Here is a 21,528-nt window from a genome sequence, read left to right as displayed (position 1 = left end):
ACAAAGATTTCAATGAAAGTCAAACTGACTCTATAAGACGCGTAGAAATCTTAAAAAAGTCCACACGGGAATTTAGCTGGGCTGGGCGACATAAATATCGCACATCTTTTTTCAAATTATCGTAGCTTAAATATTTTTTTGACAAGTACGGGAACCAAGACTCGTTTTGAAACAGAGGCACAAGGGTACTCGGAAATGGCCCTTTAGGAACTCCCAAGATCCGGCTGAGTGTTTTTGAAAGCGTTTAGATTTGGAGGCCAACGGGTCACTATTAAAATATTTTAAAAAGGAAAGAATAGATGATTGCATGATATATTTCGTTTCGGAATGAATTCCTCGAAATCTTAAATTGTGTTATATAATGGCTCATTAAAAACATATCAATGTCGTTTGTTTCTTCGACTAATTTTAGTAATTACCGCATGGTACGCTGCTCACCCTAATAGCCATGTGTTGCCTCGCTTTGAGTATGCCTATGGAAGACTGCAAGTGCCCGAGGGTGGTCTTTACTATGTTTATATGCAGATGTACTTCAACAAAAGGTCACACAACAATAACAGCCGTGTGGCTCTTTTTGCCGACAATCGCATTCTCTTGATGATTCACAAGGATATGTCGCCCGGACAGGGGAACACCGGTTTTGCTGGAGGCGTATTCCAATAAATGAGTTGCTAGTAATCGGATACCCGTGCTTGCGCAAAGAACTCTGGGATCGTCAGGGGGCAAACATTGCAAGTCGCTAGAAGGAAATGTATGGGGAAATGTTGTTTCGACGCCCAAAAACATGGTTTTGGGGAGAGATCAACGCTTTTTCGCCGTTGTTTTATCACGAGTGGATTTTGGCAATGTTGATACATGGAAAATGCAAGTTTTTGTTTGAATAACCGTGAAATAAGTGATAAAATTTACCGATAAACTCCCTTTTGCTTGCGTGAGGTTTATTGTGAAATACATTGAAGAGAATATTGAAAATTTCTATACAAGCGTGATCTCGAGAGGCTACCCGGAGCAAATGGTAGAAAAGACCCTCCGAGAAGTTAAATATAAAGACAGAAAAGAAGCTCTAAAACAGAAATCGAAAATTGCAGAAGAAACTACTACCCTTTGTGTCGGGCAATTTCACTCAACCGTCAATACCATACTTTGGAAAGCACAATCACGCACAAATGGCACTTTTAAATACAAATACTCAGAGATGTATTCAAGGAGCCACCCTTGATCTGTTATAGAAAAGGAAAATCACTGAAACACGTGCTTGTAAAAGCAAAACAAAGGCTTTGAGCAATACAGTAGCCACACAGCATGAGTCGCGCGGACTCGTTTGTCATTAAATCAATCCCAGACAGTACAATGATCGCCACCGGACTTATTTCCAGTATTATTTGTATGACTGAGCTTTCAAATAAGCCAAAAGTAGCCTGTACGCAACTTAAAAGGCTTTACTGGGTTATTTCCTCTCGATTTATACCTAATTAATTTTGTGATATTTTCAGACCATTACGCGATGTAAATTTCACAATAAACCTCACGCAAGCAACGGAGTTTATCGGTAGATTTTGTCATATATTTCACGGTTATTCAAACAAAACTTACATATTCCACATATCAACATTGCCCAAATCCATTCGCGATAAAAACGACGGCGAAAAAGCGTTGATCTGTCTCAAAAATCGTTTTCTTGTACCTCGAAACAACTTTTCGTCATACACTTCCTTCTAGCGACTAGCAATGTTTGCCCCCTGACGATCCCAGAGTTCTTCGTGCAAACACAGGTATCCGATGACTGGCAACTCATTCATTGAAAAGAGGAGAAAAGATCTATGTGAAAGTAATTGGTTTTAATACGAAAATGTGGTTGGGGCCTAGCCACAGTTATTTTGGTGCTCACCTGATATATTCTCTTGTATTTTAGAGAAGCAATATGATCAATAAAGCAAAACTTACAAAAGTCAATAAAAGTGAAAGGAACATACATTGTGTTGTTTACTTGTGGGTTAATCGCATGCGAAACTAGCTGTTAATAAGACGGTGGAATTCAAGCCGGGTAAGGGATAATTGGAAGGGTAATCACGTGATTAAAATGGGTTGCGTCTCGATTACATAATGTCACGCATGATATCTAAGAGACTAACTCGTGCGTAGTGCTAACATGCTCTCAAGGCCCTTAGTGAAGAGGTCTGAATAAAGCCAAGCGACTCACTAGTCCAGTTTAAAGCACAAAGTTAATCGGTGTAGGAGTTATATCCGAAAACGGACTTTGCATGTCTAAACTTAGAAAGAACCTGAAACTGGATTTTAAGAAATAAATGAGAAATGTGGTGAAATTATTGCATAGTCTCACTGTCAGCGACGTTGTCCCGAAGTGCACCGCATAATAACAACTAAGTAGGTTTCTCCTCGCCAAAACAGTCTTAGCCGAGAGTGCTAATCCTTCAATCACGTAGTTCCTGCAATTCTATTTCTAGTATTAAAAAACTGAAGAAGCTACATTGCTTCCTATTCTTGAGATAATAGCTCGTGGCTGTTTCAACTATGGGTCCCAAGTCGTGAGCATTCTGCTGCAGAAAGCCTTCTTAACTGAGGGAACTGAAAGCAACTGATTTAAGGGTCCTTCTTGATTTGAGGCCATACACTCTTTCTTCCAGATCTCCTTTAGCGTAGTCCTGAACCAAAATGCATCCCTATTTTCCGTATTGCAGTGAAGCGGGGATGGCACAGTGATGAAAGCACTCACCTCCTACCAATCTGTTCCGTGTTCGATTCTGGCCCGGTGCCATATGTGGGTTGAGTTTCTTGTTGGTTCCCGTCTTGCTCCGAGGGTTTTTCTCCGGGTTCTCTGGTTTTCCTCCCTCCACAGAACCGACATTTCCAATTCCAATTGGACCAGGATAGACGACCTGCATGAAAACTAGCTAAGGCTGATGTGGCTTCCTCTCTAAATTTTGCGAACTACTGTAATTTATTACAACAGGCAATAAGGCAAAGAAAATCAAAGACTGAACCAAACAAAAAACTCTTGGGCAGAAATACTCGCTAACATACTAAAATTTGTAAATTTGTTTACCTGCCCCGCTCCCCGCAAAGAAAAAAAAGAACAGAATATTGGGCTAAATTGATTTTGTGATTTAAATGTAAAAGATGTCTGACTTCACTAATGCCTTACCTGTAGCGTTCTGTAGGGAATTTTTCATTTATTTTGTTTCTCAACGTGTATTTTGGGATCACTGTGTTCATCTTGAAGAGACGTAAACATATATACTGTACCGTATTAGGGTTACGCTATGTTTCATGACTTTGCCGGTTCACTGCATTGCAGTCTGCAGCGCTGACACGAGGCGTCTCATGATCAAGTGTGTAATTATGCGGACCCTATACCTCAGTTACTGGTTCACTTGGTGTATCAATATATAACCCTTGTTTGGTAGGGTTGTTGTTGTCGTCACGGTCACGTTACATTGAAAGTTTAACATGCAAACGGCTAAGTGGAGACCAATTTTGATAATTTGAGGAACTCGCTCAAGAACATTCTGTCTCAACCACATTTATTCCTGACTTTCACTGATCACTCCAGTTCTTGTTCTATGCAGTTACTTCTTTCCGCATTTTGGAAAGCAGAAGCGTGTGACCACCTAGTGCAGTTCTGGCTTTAGGTTGACGATTCGTAGAGTTGGAAGCTGGCAATCCATGTAATTAAGAATAGTAGTAATCAAAGATTAGAGGAGTGCGTTCACGCGCGTACTTTGCATGCTTGGTCTACTTTGGTAGCGTTCGAATGGCTCGATAGAAAACTAAGCTTGATCGTATGACAGATAACGATCTGCACGTGAAGTTGAAGCCTGTGGTAAAAGTGTTTTTAATTAATTAAGTATTAACTTGTAATGGACAAAAAAATTTCCAAGAAAGGCATTTGAACAGTTGGCGACACTTCAAATTCATTTTTCAGATCGCCAACACTTAAACAAATAAACTTATTTCTTGAGAAGATAGAGTTTTGACCAGCGACCCTGCAAGGCAGCGCGTCCCCAAGTGTTTTAAATTTTGTTTGTATTTGTTTACATTGCTCGAATTTACATCTTGTTTTCACAAATGAAAAGGTGAATTAATAATAATAACAATAACAATAACAATAACAATAACAATAACAATAACAATAACAATGACAATGACGATGACGATGATGATGACGATGACGATGACGATGACACTGATAATGATAATGATAATAATAATAATAGCTTTTATGAACCACACGGTGTTTTTGAAGTTCATTTTTTAATGAAGGCAATTTAACAAATGGTAAACGCCATAGCGTGCACTATTGAGTTATGGATGCACGCGGGAGGTTGCTAAGCACGAAAGAAGCGTAAGAGTCGCACGAGGCGACAGCCGAGTGCGACTCTAGCTTCTTGAGTGCTTAGTAAACCTCCCAAGTGCATCCATAACTCAATAGTGCACGCTATGGCGTTTACCATTTGTTTTATAACATAACATTGAGACATTGGAACAACAGAAGTCCTTTTATTGAGCTACATCACAAATAAATGTTCGTGTAGTCTTGCATGACAAGAGAAAACAAGCGCGCGAAAATTCATTCATGACAACCGACTGCACACCAGTAACTCGATAAAGTTTCATCTTCAGACAACTGTGAAGACAGTTTCGCATTTCTGGCAGAAGAACGTCGGCCATTACTTTGGAAACAATGTTTGTTAAAAGATTTGCTTTGTAAACATTAGCACACACGTCAGCAGGGTACACCCATGGGCAAATAGTGGACGCTAAATTAACCAATCAGAGCGCGCGCTTTGCTTTAGTTATGTTATAAACATGTTTCGGATGAGTACAGTGAGAAATAAAATGAAAATATGCAATAAATAGTATAACAAAGTGAGATATTAACAAGAATAATTAGGGATGAGGGCGCGAACCAAAAAAAAGGGTAAAACTATTTAAGCTTAGAAAGGAGACTAAGTAGTATAAAAGGGTTAAATCAAGATGTTTGACCTGGCAATTTAAAGACGGCTGCTGCTAAAGGATGTGCCTGGTTTCCTTGATTTTCAATTGGAAGCTTCGAGAATTTTAAAACAATCTTCTGAACAAGGGAAGCGACAATTTTTCCAACTTCTCACGTGTTTAAAGATGTGGGAATGTTTGTCAGAGGAGAAATGTTCGTGGATGCAAGTGGCGAGGTGTCTGTTGGTTTCACCAACATAACAGGCACTACAGCCTGCACATAAAAACTTATAAATGACTCGCGATCGTAAATCTGCAGGGTAGGATCCCTGACCCCAAACCAACTCCTGATTTTAAACCGGGTAAACATCAACTTAATGTCTAGGTCAGTGCAAAAAGTGCTAACTAATTTCTTAATTTTGCGTTGCGTTACGACAGAAAAAGGACCGATCTACGGTAATTTAAAATACAAACAATTGTTCTTACGAGTAGCACCTTGAGAGGAATCGGAGGTGAAATAAATGCTAAGAAATTTAATTTTAGTTTATTAAATAGAAAACACTTTTTGTTGTTCTTTTGAGTTATAGTAAAAGTTTTCTTGTTTATCAATATTGGCACAGGTTGAACTATCCGGCGTACTATGTCAACAATTCCGTTTTTCTGTCGAGGGCCTCCTAGTCCGATAGAAATAATGGATATTTTATATGCACATATACAGTTTTTCAAGGGTAGCAACGCCAACTTGCTACTGTAACTATTTAGTTATAGTCTCGTTTTTATTTCATAGTCTTCATATTGCTCAGGCTAAATCCCTGTTTGTATCCAAAGGTTGACTCTTCTTTTTTAGATAAAAGTGTTTTGTTGACAACAATATCGCTTGTTTTGTAGGTTGAATTAGAGAGATCTTGTTTCGGCGACGCAAGTAGCAACTCCTTATAACAGCAATCGCAACAACACTTACGACATTCACGCAACCTTTGGGAGCACAAGAGAACGCTGCCTGCATCACCAAATAAAATTCATCTCGACAGTAACAAAGAACTAATAACGTAAAACGAGAAAAAACAAAGAAACAAACTAACAAACAAACACATACAAAAAAACCGTATAATATTAAGCCTATTGTGACATTTTTTAAAAAGACCTTAAAACATATGCTCTTATTAAGAAATCTTAAACTCTTCGCATCTTAAATATTTCGTTTTAACGCTTTTTAGAGTGATTTTAATGGAAATTTACAATGTTGTCTTATAGCCTTTATTGAACTGCAATGGCTTTTATCTTATTTAACATATATTAACAATCTTGTTATTGTACATGTAGGAATCTCTTTTAAATTTACTGATCGTGAAGCCCCCATTGGGGAGGTTCAATTTTTGCTCAATAAAGTACATAAGTATGTACATCATTTAATCACTTCTCCAGATTTTAAAGCACAAATGACCTCCCTAACAAAGAGATCACGTCTCTAACAGGGAGGTCACAGAAAGTGACTTACCGGAAATGTCTGTGAAATTATAATGCGGGACGAGTCTCACGCTAATATAATAACAAAAGAACTGGAAAGGGACGGGGAGGTAAACGGTGACATATATAAGGAAAGGGATCGGTAGGTGAAAGGTGAAAGGCTGAGAGGAGCGAGGGCTGGAAGGTTGTATGCAGTCGTTGATTCGTTGGCTCGAAGGGCTAAACATCGAGACGTCAGCTTTTCAATATTCAAAACGTCATTGTCAAGTTTGTAATCAACCGAGAGTGTCACTTGCTTCCGACCAATCATTGCAGTTCAGTTAGAAACTACATGTAACCACTTCCTATAAATGAGTACCGGCAAGCTGTTATGATCTGACAAAGTGCCGAGGGCAATACTGGGACTAGCATCCCATCCAAGGAAAGTGGCAATTCAGGGACGAAACTGGAGGTCACGTAATTATGCGGCCGTTCTAGGGTCATCAAAAGTCCGCAATGTCTTAGAATTTATAAAATGGACGTGAAATATGAATTATTATTTCATTATATTTCTCACTGATACGTAATAGCAAGGCATTTACATTATTTCGTTTCCCACAGCATTGAAACAGTAGAGTTTTTTTGGAAGGCTCTATTTTAGCATCCAAGATCACAAGTTACATTATTTTTTATCTCTGCCGATTACGTATACTGCCGTACCTCCGTGCAGTCCTGTGCATATAAGTTTCAATTGTCTATATGTAAAACAAACAGAATGCAGAACTGTTTCATAGTATAGCCACTGTAAATAAGACGATAGTCAATTTGAATCCTTTGTAATATATTTTTTTATTTTTCTTAATCTATTATGTATAGCCTTAATTCCTAATTCCTATTTCATAATCTAGTTTTGTACTGTAACGATTGAAATTTAATAAACTATCGATCATAACATATCATGCTGATCACTTTCCTTTGCCCCTTTAGTCTGTAACTTAACTGGAAGTTCAGTTCATGATCGCTTCAGTTCAGTTCACTTCACTGAATCAAGATGTACCCCATAGCTTTGATGTGTTTGTCTCCGTTGTCTGGACTATATAGAGCCTCGTTTCCACACGTGTTGGAGTCGTCTTGGTTCCCTCCGGTGCCGAACCCAATCCTGGAGTCAGGGCTATTGCAATCATTTTCTTGATTAGTAATAAAACCAATTCGTGCCTTAGCATTAAGGGAGTTGTCAGCTATAACATTAAAACCTTCTCTGTTGCAATTGTGCTGCAGGGAGGCCTCAGGACCAATCAAATTCTTCCAAGCGTCACGACCCAGTGAAGTGGGGCGGTATTTACCATCTTGAATTAGGGCGTACAACGAGCTAGCCTTCTTTTCGAGAACAATGAACCTGGTCTCGTGTCCAATCTTCATGCCGAGACAGATCCTGGTAAATGGTGTGTTCCAGTAGGTTGGTAGCTTTGTTTCTTTCTGGTCTAAACCTGTTTCTCCTTCAGGGATGCCATATGCTTTCTTGTCAGTCCAGTAAGACGAATCGTAATGAAACGTCCGCTGCAAGATCAAATTGAAGAGTCAACTCAAAGAACACGGCAAAAATACGTGTACAGTATATTCCACAACAATAACGTTATGGGGCCTTCCACCAAGATCCCCAGATGTCAGTGGTGATGCATTAAGCTCTTTATGAAACTTTGGCGTTTAAAATACCTTAGAGCCGTCAATCTTCATGACCAGCGTCCATCCTCCACAGCCGCAGTCGCCAAGATCAACTCCATCCATACTACAGTAGACAGGAACGTTTTGGCTACCAAACTGGAGCGTGTATGCTTTGTTTTCGGTTGTTCTTTAAATGAATTTCAAATACTGCATTAGCTTTTAACTACTGGAAGTAAAGCTCATTACGTGTAAGGTACCTTCGTTTATTACAACACTAATCAAAACTATAAAAATTCTCGAACGTCATTGGCTATCAGCAGCCCGATTTCAGCATTAATTGGACAGTGTACGCGTCATGCTTGTAATTGGACAATACGCGTCATTTTGCGCGCTGTTGCGGTGAACTTTGTTGAGTAAACTGTGGGGTCTTTCCAATCTGTGATCGTGGAATTTTTTGCAGATTTTCAGTCAGGTTATAAATCTCTTGTTAGCCATGTTTGTTCTGGACCATACTTGGAGAATGTTGCCCCTTGGTCTTCTCGGGCCGATATTCCAAGCGCAGATCTACCTGTGTACACGTTCTTCAAAACTTACTGGTATTTGTCATGAATCTCTTTGCATGACCTCGGACCAGGACTTGGACAACAGTCACACGAGTTCGAATCTAAACAAGGAGATGAGAAATGAACAATTTTAAAGCTATCTATACGACTACAACGTTAAAAAATTTGTTAAACGCTCACTACCCCAGGTAGCAGTCTAGGATGACTACGATGACCCTCATGAAACCGCTCTTGAGACAAACGAACACAATGGAATTAGAGAATAGTGGGTAGTACAGCACCGGTCAAATGTAAATTGACAGTCATTCGAAACTCGAACGACGCGATCATCGATCCTCGAGACTCGAAGACTTCTAGCATCGAGTTTCGTGTTGCGTCGTTCGAGTCAAGAAAACAAGAAAACAAAGAACTTCTCTTCTTCTCTATTGTTTATTGAGGCGATTATTATTACATACCTTGTCGTTTTACTCTGTAGTGATTGGCCCATGTGACACTAACCTCACGATCAACAGAAATAACCTATAGCGAAACGCATGTTTCAGTATTTTTAAGTGATTATTTTCTGACCGGGTTTTTGATATAACCTTTCTTGTTTAAAGTTTCCTGTTCTTTCACGTCACCAAGAATTTTTGATGCAAAGGGCTGTATGAGTGCTCCTTACTAAGGCCCTGCCTCCACAAGAAACAAACAAACAAACAAACAAACAAACAAACAAACAAACAAACAAACAGGCCCCATGGCTACTTGGTTTGACACTTTTATAAAGCTTTATTATTATTAAAAAAAATAACAGATTGAATAAGTTACTCCAATAGTGGCTGAAAAAAAGCTTTCCTCAAAGAAAAATCTTTTTTATTAAGTTTCGAATGAGTATCCATAACGTTTGAGTATAACGTATAACAGAGTTATTGCAGGGTATTGTGGTACGTTAATAAACCTTCAGCTCTTCATCCGATGAAGTTGCAGCCAAATAAATCCAGTTTACTTGCCTGTTGTAATGAGTTTACCAGAAGGAAGGATGCACAAAACGTCATTGAAAGTAGCATGATCTGTTATAGAACGGGAAAATTCCTTTTGATACATCAAAAAATATTTCCTTTCATCAGAACTTAAATTTCAACCGTGCTAAAAGGTTAAGACGGTTACCCTTTTTAAGCCAGGAATTTGGAGGAAACATCTGGCACGGTTGTTCTCTGGTGGGGGAGGTTCTGACCTTACAAGCTTATCATGACAAAATCAGAAACAAAATCTAGTTTCTGGTCTCTCATTCTGATAAAACAAAGAAACAGGGTGGATGTATCAACACTCAATTCGGATCACGTGCCTCCTGACATAACGAATCGAGAATGTGATGAGAATACATCCTGAGATAGACGACAAATTTTAAAGGACTGTTTTACTTGCAGGCAGGTGTAAGCTGTAGGCTAGTATAAGCGCAAGCCTAAAGAAAGAGGATACCCCTAACAGTTGCACATTTCTTTTTTATTGTTGTCCAAGTGTTTGCGAGGCAGGATAACTTAGCTATTTTGGTAAAGCTCTGCTATGGACGACTTGTCAATCCGGTTTAAATAATTTGAGTTCTGTTTGAAGAAAAGAAATATGATTTCAGTAATAAACGGACAAAATCAACAAGAGTGATAATTTTCCTATAACGACTCTTTCAAAGAATCGTCATTAGGAAATATATTTTGACTACGAGAAGAGAACTACGACCAAATTATCAATTAAAAGTAATAAAATTGAGTGGCAAAACCGATTTTGGCTATAGCACGTAGTTTATCAGTTTCAGTAAAATCGTGGTCGTTAAGAATTCCTGTCATTAATTATACTGAATGTTGGACATATTTTTAAGGCGATACCATAAACATTCCTAGGAAAGATATTATTTGGACACACAACAGAGAAAAGTCGTAAGTCTTTTCTGCAGGTAGAATTTTTTTGTTGTTTGCTAAAACAAGAAAGGCGTCTTGTTTTAGGCATTTTTTAATGGAAGGAAATTGTAGTGAAGGTCTTTTATGGGAATATTAGGGCACCACGCTTGCTAGGCGAGAGGCACACAAACTACAAACCGGGATCTAGTTTAATTTTTGTACTTTAATAGTTTTCTTCAAGGAGCGTCACTTAGTATTCGGTCATCAGTCAGCCATCTGTCGGTCGGTCGTTCGGTCTATATCGTTCGGTCGCTCGGTCGATCAGTCAGTCAGTCAGTCAGTCAGTCAGGCGTTCAGTTTTGTGTTGGTTCCGTCAGTAAGTTCTCCACTAGTTAGTCTTTTCTAGCTTTAGAAGCGAAATTATAGGAAGTTGTCTAACTAGATTGTAAGGTAATGATATCAAGCTACGTAGAAAACTTCACGTGTCAATTTAACGTAATTTAACGTGTGATTTTACAGAACCAATAAGGGATTTGGGAAGCAATTCAGTAGTAACTTAAGCAATAATTTGGCGAGCACTAGTTAACTCTATTGGTTAAGGAGAAGGAAAGTCAATAAATTAGGAGTAGAGGTAAATTTGGAGGCAGAGAAGAACTCAGTGATGGGTAACTTTATAACACGGATTAGCGTTGATCTAATGCCCGTGTTAATGAAAAGAGTCAAAAAAAACAAAAAAACAAAAAAAAACAAAAAAAAACAGTTAGAAACAGGTGGGAGTGTTGCCCGCGCAACTAAGAATGAAAGAAAGTAAAACATTTTCACTGTCAATACAACCACTTACTGCCTTAGCGCAGCGAAGTTATGGTGAGCGAGATTTCGCTAAGGCAGAGGTTCGTAAGACAGAGAAAAGGAAGGGAGGTGAGCGTCGTCGAAGGGAAGGTGGAAGGGTCAAAAAATCTGTAGCGGCGCAAGACCACCTAACCCTGTCAAGAGTGACAGAAAACCTGAGACCAGTTGTTAAAGAGGACAATGAGTTTCCCAGGCACTCCTTTGACCTATATCCCCGATGTGTGAGGTGTTGTGACATACCAGCGTTGCGCGCAGGCTAGATTCGTGGTTATTTTACCTGTGAGAATAGTGAACTGAATCTTGATTATCGGTTGCAAGTTCTGCGTTAAGTTAAAATTAGAATACAAGTAAACTAAAATTTACGTCGTGAGAAAATGATGTTAAAATCACGTTATGATCGTACAAGCAGCTAAGCTGCAAGTACGTAAACGCTCTTCATATCCAAATTAATTATCTATGTAAGAACAGAAATAAATGTTTTTGCTACAAAAAAATCTTTGCAACTGCTTCTTTCGGAGCAAGGAATGTTTATGCGGGGAGAAAAACTATTGAGATTCTACAAAAGGAAAGGAACCAAAACTTAAGCATTACCTTAAAATCTTTTCTTTGTCTTAATCAATTCCCAGGTGTCTGTAAGGGACTGAAATCTTTGAATCGCTTCGCTCATGTTGGATGTTGTTAACCTGACAGGCTATGAACATGTAAGTAATTAGTGTTGAGTCCGTGCATATTTACAATGACGTTTGAAGGCAAATAACCGTGGAGATTCTATAGAGCTCTTAAACTCAAAAAAGAACGCGACAGAATTTGGATCATTCGGTTAAGTTGCACTACCTGGAACTCGTCACTTCAACAATTCGCTTTTCGCAGCTTTTCTTTGATTTTCCTAAATAAATCTATTTTAATCAACCCTTTCACATGTGTAAAGGGCCTTGTGAACTTGAGAATTAGAAGCAGCTGCTGACGTAAGCTGTGTCAATTTTAACCAACAACTGTAGAAACAATGTTCTACAGAACACTCGCGACCTCTGCGATGGTGAACGTGGGTTTCTAAATTAACTGAGGAAACCTTTGCTGCCGAATTTTTTATTTGATGTAGTAATTTTTATCTCTCAAGTACTGTGGTGGACGTAAACACTTTTTAAAACCTCTAAAGACTCATTTGTGTCGCAAAGAAAGCCTCTTATTTTTGTGATCCCATGACTGAGTAAATGTTTTACGAAGAGCAATTTTCTTTTATCAACGACGACATTTCTATTATGATAGATAGTTTGATCAATAACAATATGATGAGAGACCATATTTTATTTCTCGGTTCAGTGGTGGGCTTATGGTTAGCGCACTGGACTCCGGTTGAGTGGTCTGGGGAAAAGCTTCGGGTGGAGAGCATCGCGGGCGCACCGAAACACCCACTGCTGGAGACTGAGCCTAGCCCTGGCCGGGGTCACTGTTTTGTGTTCTTGGGTAAGACAGTTCTCGCCTTCTCGCAGCATCTCTTCCCACCCAGGTTTATACCCTATAAGTAACCCTTCAATGGACTAGCATCCCATTCAGAAAGGGGTGGGGGGAGGAAAAACTCTCCTGCTTACTTCATGTGAAGAAAGCCGGGATAAACTCCCGAGGTATTCACTATTTGGCAAGACGACGCAGATTTACCTTACTTTACCTGGCTTTTTTTGAAGTGACAACAAAAAAGTGCGTCATTCATTGCATCTGCTATCTTAAAATCATACCAAAGGATTAATTTTTTAAAATGTTTATCATTTTGTCTTTAAAATATTTTTGTTTGTGTTTTTCTCTGAAAAAGTAGTGTGTTTCTACTCGTAGACACGCTACTTGACATTTTCACTTCACTAAAAGTTCTCGGAAATAAGTTACTATCATAATTTGCAAATTCTTCAGTTTTAATGACATAAAGAAAATTTCTCGGAATCTACAGCAGTCTGCCTTTTATCGTTTGCCTTAGGTTGTGTTACTTAAACTTTTCTACAATTGCAGACTCCATGACGTTTAGTTATCCTGCTGAAAGTAGTTAAACCTCACATCACATTTAGTAAGGTCACAAATTCTGCCCTTGTCCTTTATCCACAAAATCTCAACAAGTTTCTAAATGAAACCTAAGAATTACCTCCTGCTAATCTTAGCCACTACCAGTTGCGGGTTTAGGATTCTAGCTATGCCATAAATTCTATATTTCTGCAGTTAATCGTATCTAAACAAGAAGTCTCCTAGAAGAGATATTCAATTCATAAGATCAGGAGCCATAATCGTGTGTTTCTTCAACATAAGCATAGTGAAGTTTTACACTGCGAAAATGAAAATAGACCTGGAGTTTTGATAACTCGATAATCAAAATCGAAATCGTCATTCCAAAGTGATTAAAGAAAGCGTCATCGTAACTTTGCTGATTGTTTCTGCTTTATTCACATATTTTCAGCTTAGCTTTTAATATGTTCTCAAACATTTATCAATCTTAAACATATTAAAAACTATAGAGCTATTGTTTGAGTTCGATGTACGCTTTCACACGAAAGTGCGGCGGAAGTACAATTTGTCATGTTTACTGACTGTACAAAACACGCATCGGCGGGCGCTCTCATTCATCGACAACAGAGAATTTACTGGATTTTTACACGAATAAAACTGAGCAGTATCTACGGACGTAAAGTTATTAAGCCTTGATGAAACATCAAGCGTTGCTTACAATTCAAGCGAAACTCAAACTAGCAATTATTTTGTTTTACTTTTCGGTCGCGATAGACTGACAAATTCCTCGCAAGCGTGTGGCAAGAGGAGCTAGGAAACTATGAAGTCCTGAAGCTCTGCTATATCTAAATATATCCAGCTAGTTTTTTGCTGTGTAATGGAAAAGCTGTTAATCTTCAACATGTGTGAAATTTAAAGTGGAGTAATGTACAGCTCATGTAAAAGAAGCATCAGTCGGAACACAACTTGTTCAGCGATATATATAAGCTTACAGTGAAACATACCTAAATTCGACACTGTCTCACTTCACTCAAACTGGAGCAGCTTACGACGAAAATACTTAAGCAAAATTCCAACAGACGTAAACGCGTTGAGTTGTGGGGCAAAAACATGAAACATTTCGGGAATTTCGGACGCCATTTCCCCCGCGCGACATCCGCAAAAATCCTCGCAGCATGTACACGCGTGTGCTGCGGGTGATGGCGCAATTTGTTCTAAAAATAGAATTATTGTCCCATATCATGGGGACAACCCCAATACTTGAAATGGCGCGCGCTTACGGTCTCCGTTCCCGATTATGGCTCCTGATAAGACATAACTCTTGCATGCCCTGTGCGCCTATATTATAGTCACAGACAGACAGACAGACAGAAAGATAGACAGACAGACAGACAGACAGACAGAAAGATAGGCAGATAAGCAGATAGATAAACGTTATAAACATGTCAATATACTCGTGACAGATGAGCAAACTAAAACGGTAGCGTATTTTGTTTCGTGGAGGATTTAGCAATCTGACAACCGGTGTTCAGGAACAGATGACTGCTTCAATAAGGTTTTCCTCTAAAAGCGTTTGTTTTTGCCAAGAGTTACGACTATACTTTATCATAGATGTGTTGCTGTCGAGAGAGAGAAGGTTTACTGACATTCAAAGCCAGGAACACGACGAGGGTCTTGCAAAGAGCTCGTACATAGCCCAGGAATACAATTCCTTACAAGGAAATAGTATTTGATCATTATATTTCTTATTTGATAGCAACATTTCATTCACCCCAGCAGTGAATTATGACACGTCTGTGAAAGTTTTAATTTTAACAGCAAATCACTCCACCCGCTTGATTTTACGCCCTTAATTTATAACCTTATAATTTCCGTCAGTTCTTTTTACTGGACCAAGATGTACCCCATGGCCTTGATGTGTTTGTCTCCGTTGTCTGGATGATGCGTAGCCTCGTTTCCACACGTGTTGGAGTCGTCGTTGTTCCCTCCGGTGCCAAACCCAATCCTGGAGTCGGGTGAATCGCAATCATTTTCTTGATTAGCAATATAACCAATTCGTGCCTTTCCATTAATGGAGTTGCCAGCTATAACATTGAAACCTTGTCTGTTGCAGTTGCTCTGCAGGGAGGCCTCAGGGCCGATCAAAAACTTCCATGCGTCACGAACCAGTGAGGTGGGGCGGTATTTACCATCTTGAATCAGGGCGTACAACGAGCTAGCCTTCTTGTTGAGAAGAATGAACCTGGTCTCGTGTCCAATCTTCATGCCGAGACAGATCCTGGTAAATGGTGTGTTCCAGTAGGTTGGTAGCTTTGTTTCTTCCTGGTCTAAGCCTGTTTCTCCTTCGGGGATGCCATATTCTCTCTTGTTGGTCCAGTAGGGCGAATCGTAATGAAACGTCCGCTGCAAGATAAGTTAAAAAGGTTAGGATGCCTTGTGAGATTTTGGTGTTGCATTTTAGGGCACGCTAATGATAGTTTCATTTATCTTTCTTCTTTAATTTTGATCCGGTTATTTCTGAGTACTGTTAAAAACACTTTTGAACAAATCGTTTTGACTAGTCTAGGTGGTTTCATTCGATTCTATGAAATACTTTCGTGTAACAAATGGGTAGGCGTTAAAACGTCCAGCTTCGTTTGGTCTCGAAGCTTTACTTTTTCTGTAACAAGAGGCTTAATTTTTTTTTGTCACAGACTTGTTAAGGGCTAACATTCTAAAATGAACGTCCCAATTTGAATTATTTGGAATTCGCGTCGACCCCTTTCCATATTACAGGTGTCGCCAAAACTTCGCGTGTTATCCCAAACCAATGATGTCTTGAGACGTTCCTTTAACATGATGCCTTTGAGGACGGTTGTATCTACAGCAGTGATGGCGTTTAGCCCTTTATAAAACGTTGGAGTTTAAATTACCTTAGAGCCGTCAGTCTTCATGACCAGCGTCCATCCTCCATGGCCGCAGTCGCCAAGATCAGCTCCAGTCATGTGACAGTAGACAGGAAGCTTTTGACTGCCAAGCTGCAGCATGTATGCTTTGTTTTCGGTTGGCCTTTAAATTAAATTCGAATACTGTATTTTATTTGTTTATCATGGTGTATGTAATTATTGCATGTAAAGTTCACTGGGTCTTAGGTATTTTCAATGTATTGCATCAGCTATAGGAGCTTATGTAGATCCCGATAAAAAGAAAACAAATGAAAATTCTTGGTGTCTCAAAGAATACTTTTTCCTCTTTTTCTTCTTGTTAACCCAAAATAAGGAACATGGTACACTAAAAACCTATTTGAATTCTACCGCAGTATCTTCTAAATATTTTCTTCATAACTTACTGATCTTTTTCATAAATCTCTTTGCAGGAACTTGGACCAGGACAACAGTCACATGAGTTCGAATCTAAACAAGTAGCACGAGATGAAAATTTTAAAAAGTTAAAATTACTTCTACACTATTTTCCAGCTAGCTATGTAAAATTCTAGACGGGTTAGGCATAGAAGCACTAGATTTCCATCTTTTGACCTCTTTTCGGCAAGAGCGGATTTTTTCGCGTTATTAAGATCAAGCCAATGTATTCTTGAGGTTTTTCCAATAGATGACCCATGTTTAACTGAAGCAAAAGAGAGATCCACAAAGATATCACGTTGATAAGATCATATTCTCTTGAGCCATTTGGACGATATTTTCAGTTAAAGATTTTGTCCGGCCATGTTCAATTTCTAATTACTGGCGCTTAAAAATACTTCCATTCATTAGTCGTTGAGTGAGTCTGTTTGAGGAATTTTGAAAGATTTTTTTGACAGTTTTACCCACCCTCTCTACAATTCAACTCGTGATCCTTACCAAATCCTTACTCATTCGTATAACTCAAGCCCGAGGTAGCTAGGGTACTTTCTTGTGGTGCCTTCCCGTATAGTGCATTATAAGGAGCTTTGTTTGGTTCAAACAAACGAAAATATGTAACTTTGGGAACTTTGGCAGAACGTTTCCGTCTAGCTCAGCGAAATTTCCACGAAATATATATAGTACACTTGTAGATCTATAAATGATTCGCACAATTTCGTAATTTTTCGACGCAGTTCGACAAATTTCCCTTACACGGTATAGTACTGTACATGCGATTAAAGGATCATTCCACCCGCGTGCGATAAACGGCGATCTTGAGATTTTTAATTTTGTTTCGCTTGATTCCAACAAAACTTTTCTAATTAAAGCTTTTATCGAGAGGATAGCATTTTTTCAATTATAATACATACCCTGTCGTTTTACGTTGGAGTCAGCGGCCCATGGGACACTATCCTCAAGGAGAAAAGAGCTTACCTATGTTTCAGTATATAAAGTGATTATTTCCTAACCGGTTTTTGATATAATTTTCCTGTAAGTTTTTTTTTTGTTTCTGTTCTTTGTTTTCACATCTAAGAATTTGTGAGACAAAGGTGCATCTGATATTGGTTTGCATGATCACAGTATTGTTAAAGTGTAATTACTGTAGTATTATATTAGCCATAGTGTAATTCTTTTTTGTTTCACTAGTAGACTATTGAAAGTATGAATTAAAACTGATGAACGAGTTCATACAAGGAACATCTTAAAGCTCAATTAGGTGGTTGAATTGTGGAAGAACTCGATTGCTGTAAACAGGAGGTTGCATAACAATCTTATTTATGTATTAATGGTCTAATATAAATATAGATGTGGTCCGCCTAGATTAGCCCAGGCTACTGGCGGGTTCGCGCTGTTGCTATTGTCAAGCTTTTTTAACTTAATGTGTATATATTTCTGTAAAGTTGTAAATATGCGAGTCATAATAAAGTTGTTATTGTTGAGGTGTGAGTTAATTAGCTGTTTCCATGAAAATACATAAATATCCAGCTCATAAAACGTATACTCCATACTCCTTTAGAGAAAAAGTCTGATAGAGGTGTGGCAGTTTGTAATTAACGTAATCACGACTCCTCGTTCCTATGCAGGACAGTTGAGTTTCAGACAGTGGAAGGACGACAGAGATATTGTACTTGCCTGTTCCAATGAGCTAACCAGAATGAGGGAGGCGAAAACTGACGTCACCGAAAGCAGCATGACCTGCCACAGAGCGGGAAAATCACTCAATTAAATCCAAAATTTATTCATCGCATTACAACTTTTTTTTTGCGTTAAAAATTTCGACTTTGCTAAAAGCATTCTGAAAGACCCTCCAGCCAGGAATTTGAAAAAGAATCTGCCATTGTTGCTCTATTTGTTGGGGGAGGATGGTTTGAAATGACAACATCATCTTAAAAAAATGTTGCTTCCCGTTCTTCGTCACTGGGCAAATTTATCAACACGAGAAATGTCGGCAGCGACACTGGTATTCGTAGAACTTACAGCTTTTCTGACTGACAGTAAAAATAGAATCACCATACATATTTTAAAAGTGTAGTTTTTAATTATGTATTGTATTCTGAGCACAAGAAGTGAAATATCATCAATTTCCCCGATTTGTGTTGTCACGACTTGGGGAAACAAAAAATCTTATTCACTGAGAATTTGATTCCATTTGGTTTGGGAAGGAATTGGAAATAACTCACACTGAAAAAGATTCCATTCCAAGATGTTTTAATTTGCGGTGAAAATTCGCAGAAAAAAAATTGAAGCCTTCGACAAGTAAATCACGATTGAACTGATGCTTACCATACACCGAAATCGAATGATACGATTAAAACAGATAGATATAAGTTTGCTTGTCATTCGAAGTAAGGTCTTAGTCGACCATGCGTCGTATTTTTCGAAAGACTGTATATGTCTGAATAAAAGTAACTTGAAGACGTGGGTGAAGAAAGTGACACTCACAAAAGCGCCACTATGTGAAGACTAAACCTTACTGTCAGAGCAAACTCCGGCCGAGTTACTAGTAAGGGATGATAAATTTTAGTGTCAAGTCTGCTTACGAGCCAAGTTGCCCATCAGGCCGAAGCTTATCCCGGTTTTGCTGAAGGATGAAGCGACTAGGACTATTTCTACTCTCCCCTGGAAGGGATGCTAGTCCATCGCAGGGTTAACCCCAGCGTTAAGTTCGCCGGTACTCATTTATACACCTGGTTGGAGAGAGGCACTGTGAGAGTAAAGTGTTTTACTCAAGAACACAACACAATGTCCCCGGTCAGGGCTCGAACCCGGACCGCTCATCCGGAGACAAGTGCACTAACCATGAAGCCACCACGCCTCTCATATAATCAAAACTGTATGTGTTTGAAAGGCAAAGATATCTCTGCACCTGCTTCTTTGGGTGGGAAAAAAATAAGTATTACTGAGCTAATTATGGCAAAGCGATATGGGAAACAGGAAAAAAGGACAACAGAACATTAAGCGTTACCTCAAAATCTTTCCTTTGTCCTGATTGAATTTTTAGGTTATCAGCAAGAGACTGCGAGCTTCGAGATATTGGCGATACAATAATCTTCACTAGCAAATGAGATATTGTTAACCTAACAGGCTTATGGACATGTAAGAATGTAGTGTTGACTTTGTAAATATTTACCAGTGGCGTTTCAAGGGATATAGCAGTCGAATTTCTCTGGTGCTCTAACACGAAAACGAGGCAGGATTTGGGTCATTATTAAGATGCGAATTTTCAAACGCAATGAAATCAATCGAGATCACGCTAACTAAAGTCATTATATCAAACTCGTGACCTCGTCACTTCTAAAAGTTTGGTTTCCACAACTTTTCCTCGAGGTTCTTATGTAAATGCATTCTAAACAACTTTTTACATAGGAAAACAGCCTTGAGAAATTGAGACTTAAAGACAGCTGTTGAAGTAGACTGTCAATTCTAACAAACAGCTGTAGAAACAATGTTTCACGGAATACGAGACCTCTGCGAAGGAAACGTGAGTTTTAGCTGAGTAAACCTTTGCTGCCCAATTTTTTTTCATCGCAACAATTTTGTTCTTGATAAACTCATGCTTTCATGTGAAATTAAAAGTACAATCACATTTAGAAATCGAACTTACACTTGACAAAGCTACACTTTGGCAGGCTATTGAGTACTGCCAGGAAATTGTGATCAAATCTATTAATTATTTAGGAGTCTTTAAGACTAATTCCAAATCGTTTAGTTTTCATAACGGTAAAGTGACGAAACCTCTACGTCTAATAAAGCGATGTGAACTGGCCTATAAACGGATAAACGGATAAACGGTACTCTACCCGGCTATTTAAACGCGTCCTTAAGAAAAAACTCGGATGCTCACTCAAGAATCACGAGAAACTGTAATGTAAATTTATTGTGCCCCCTTCACAGAAACATCTCGGAGGAGGACGCACCTTTGCCGTAAGAACTGTAAAGGATTGGAACAATTTGCCTCGATCACTAATGACAATGAAGTCTTTGAAATCCTTCAAGGCTGAATTATGGAAAATAGTGCTAAATTCTGAGAAGACAAAGGCATCGTTTGACATAAATTAATGACAATAGATAGATGTTTGCATGTTCTTCGTTTTAAATCGATTTGTTCAGTTATCAAATTCTAGAATATTTTTATTTTTATTTCTATTGTAAATAACATCTATCGCTAATGTAGTTTTTATTATTTGTACTTTGTATTTTTTAGAGGGCCACAAGTTCATCCGTAATGTTAGTTGTCACCCTCATAAAATAAAGTCTCTTCCTTACATTTACTTGCATTCTACAAGCAATTATTTGGCTGCCCTATGAGTGTTCACCAGTGAGCGCAATCCTACATCGAAGAAAAGGCGCTGAACACCGCACCCCATCCTCCTAAGTGGTGGTACAGGTATGTCGATGACGACAGCCACGTCTGGCTCTCCAGAGCGCACCTCAGAGAGTTCCATAACCATCTCAACTCTATCAACGGAACGTTAAGTTCACCGTGGAAGAGGAGAACGACGGATCTACTGCCTTTCTCGACAAAATGACAACGAGTCAAAACACCACAATACCTGCCAGCCAGCCTGAAGAACGTAGGGATTTCGTCATTTTACCGTACATACAAGGAATTTCGGAGAAAATCGCAAAAACCGTGAGTCAGTTTCATGTCAATGTGGCTCATAAGCCCGTAAAAACCGTTGGTTCAATCTTAAAATGACCTAAAGACAAATTTAGCGAAGATCTATGCACTGGAGTTGTTTACAAAATCAAATGCAAAGATTGCGAAAAAGTGTACATTGAACAAACCTCGCGCGCTTTAAAAACAAGAACAGAAGA

General features: G+C 38.8%; 3 protein-coding genes across 3 annotated transcripts; 1 reads left to right on the top strand and 2 right to left on the bottom strand.

Annotated features, from left to right (window-relative positions):
- Positions 1 to 384: 384 nt before the first annotated feature.
- LOC149110528 (uncharacterized) lies at positions 385 to 1,938 on the top strand (the record flags this gene model as incomplete). Its single annotated transcript, XM_089292302.1, has 3 exons — positions 385 to 660; positions 1,720 to 1,730; positions 1,807 to 1,938. Coding segments are annotated over 3 exons (393 nt in total), but the record flags the coding sequence as incomplete, so codon positions are not given.
- Positions 1,939 to 7,223: 5,285 nt separating this feature from the next.
- Positions 7,224 to 12,242, bottom strand: LOC110058524 (putative skeletal organic matrix protein 5). Its single transcript, XM_089291847.1, has 6 exons — positions 12,179 to 12,242; positions 11,936 to 12,035; positions 9,080 to 9,143; positions 8,656 to 8,725; positions 8,113 to 8,248; positions 7,224 to 7,956 (listed from the first exon to the last, which is right to left on the bottom strand). The coding sequence occupies exons 5-6, from the start codon at positions 8,182 to 8,184 to the stop codon at positions 7,438 to 7,440; spliced, it is 591 nt and encodes a 196-aa protein (XP_089147973.1). The 5' UTR covers positions 8,185 to 8,248; positions 8,656 to 8,725; positions 9,080 to 9,143; positions 11,936 to 12,035; positions 12,179 to 12,242; the 3' UTR covers positions 7,224 to 7,437.
- A 2,800-nt stretch (positions 12,243 to 15,042) lies between these two features.
- LOC110058523 (putative skeletal organic matrix protein 5) lies at positions 15,043 to 19,791 on the bottom strand. The gene is made up of 6 exons (XM_089291846.1): positions 19,676 to 19,791; positions 18,343 to 18,405; positions 17,580 to 17,643; positions 16,659 to 16,722; positions 16,243 to 16,378; positions 15,043 to 15,733 (listed from the first exon to the last, which is right to left on the bottom strand). The coding sequence occupies exons 2-6, from the start codon at positions 18,400 to 18,402 to the stop codon at positions 15,215 to 15,217; spliced, it is 843 nt and encodes a 280-aa protein (XP_089147972.1). The 5' UTR covers positions 18,403 to 18,405; positions 19,676 to 19,791; the 3' UTR covers positions 15,043 to 15,214.
- Positions 19,792 to 21,528: the final 1,737 nt, after the last annotated feature.

This window comes from Orbicella faveolata, unplaced genomic scaffold, assembly GCF_042242905.1.
Source record: "Orbicella faveolata isolate gen_17 unplaced genomic scaffold, um_ofav_v1 contig_24, whole genome shotgun sequence".
NCBI classification, from domain to species: domain Eukaryota; kingdom Metazoa; phylum Cnidaria; class Anthozoa; order Scleractinia; family Merulinidae; genus Orbicella; species Orbicella faveolata.
This window is presented reverse-complemented; position numbering and strand designations above follow the sequence as displayed.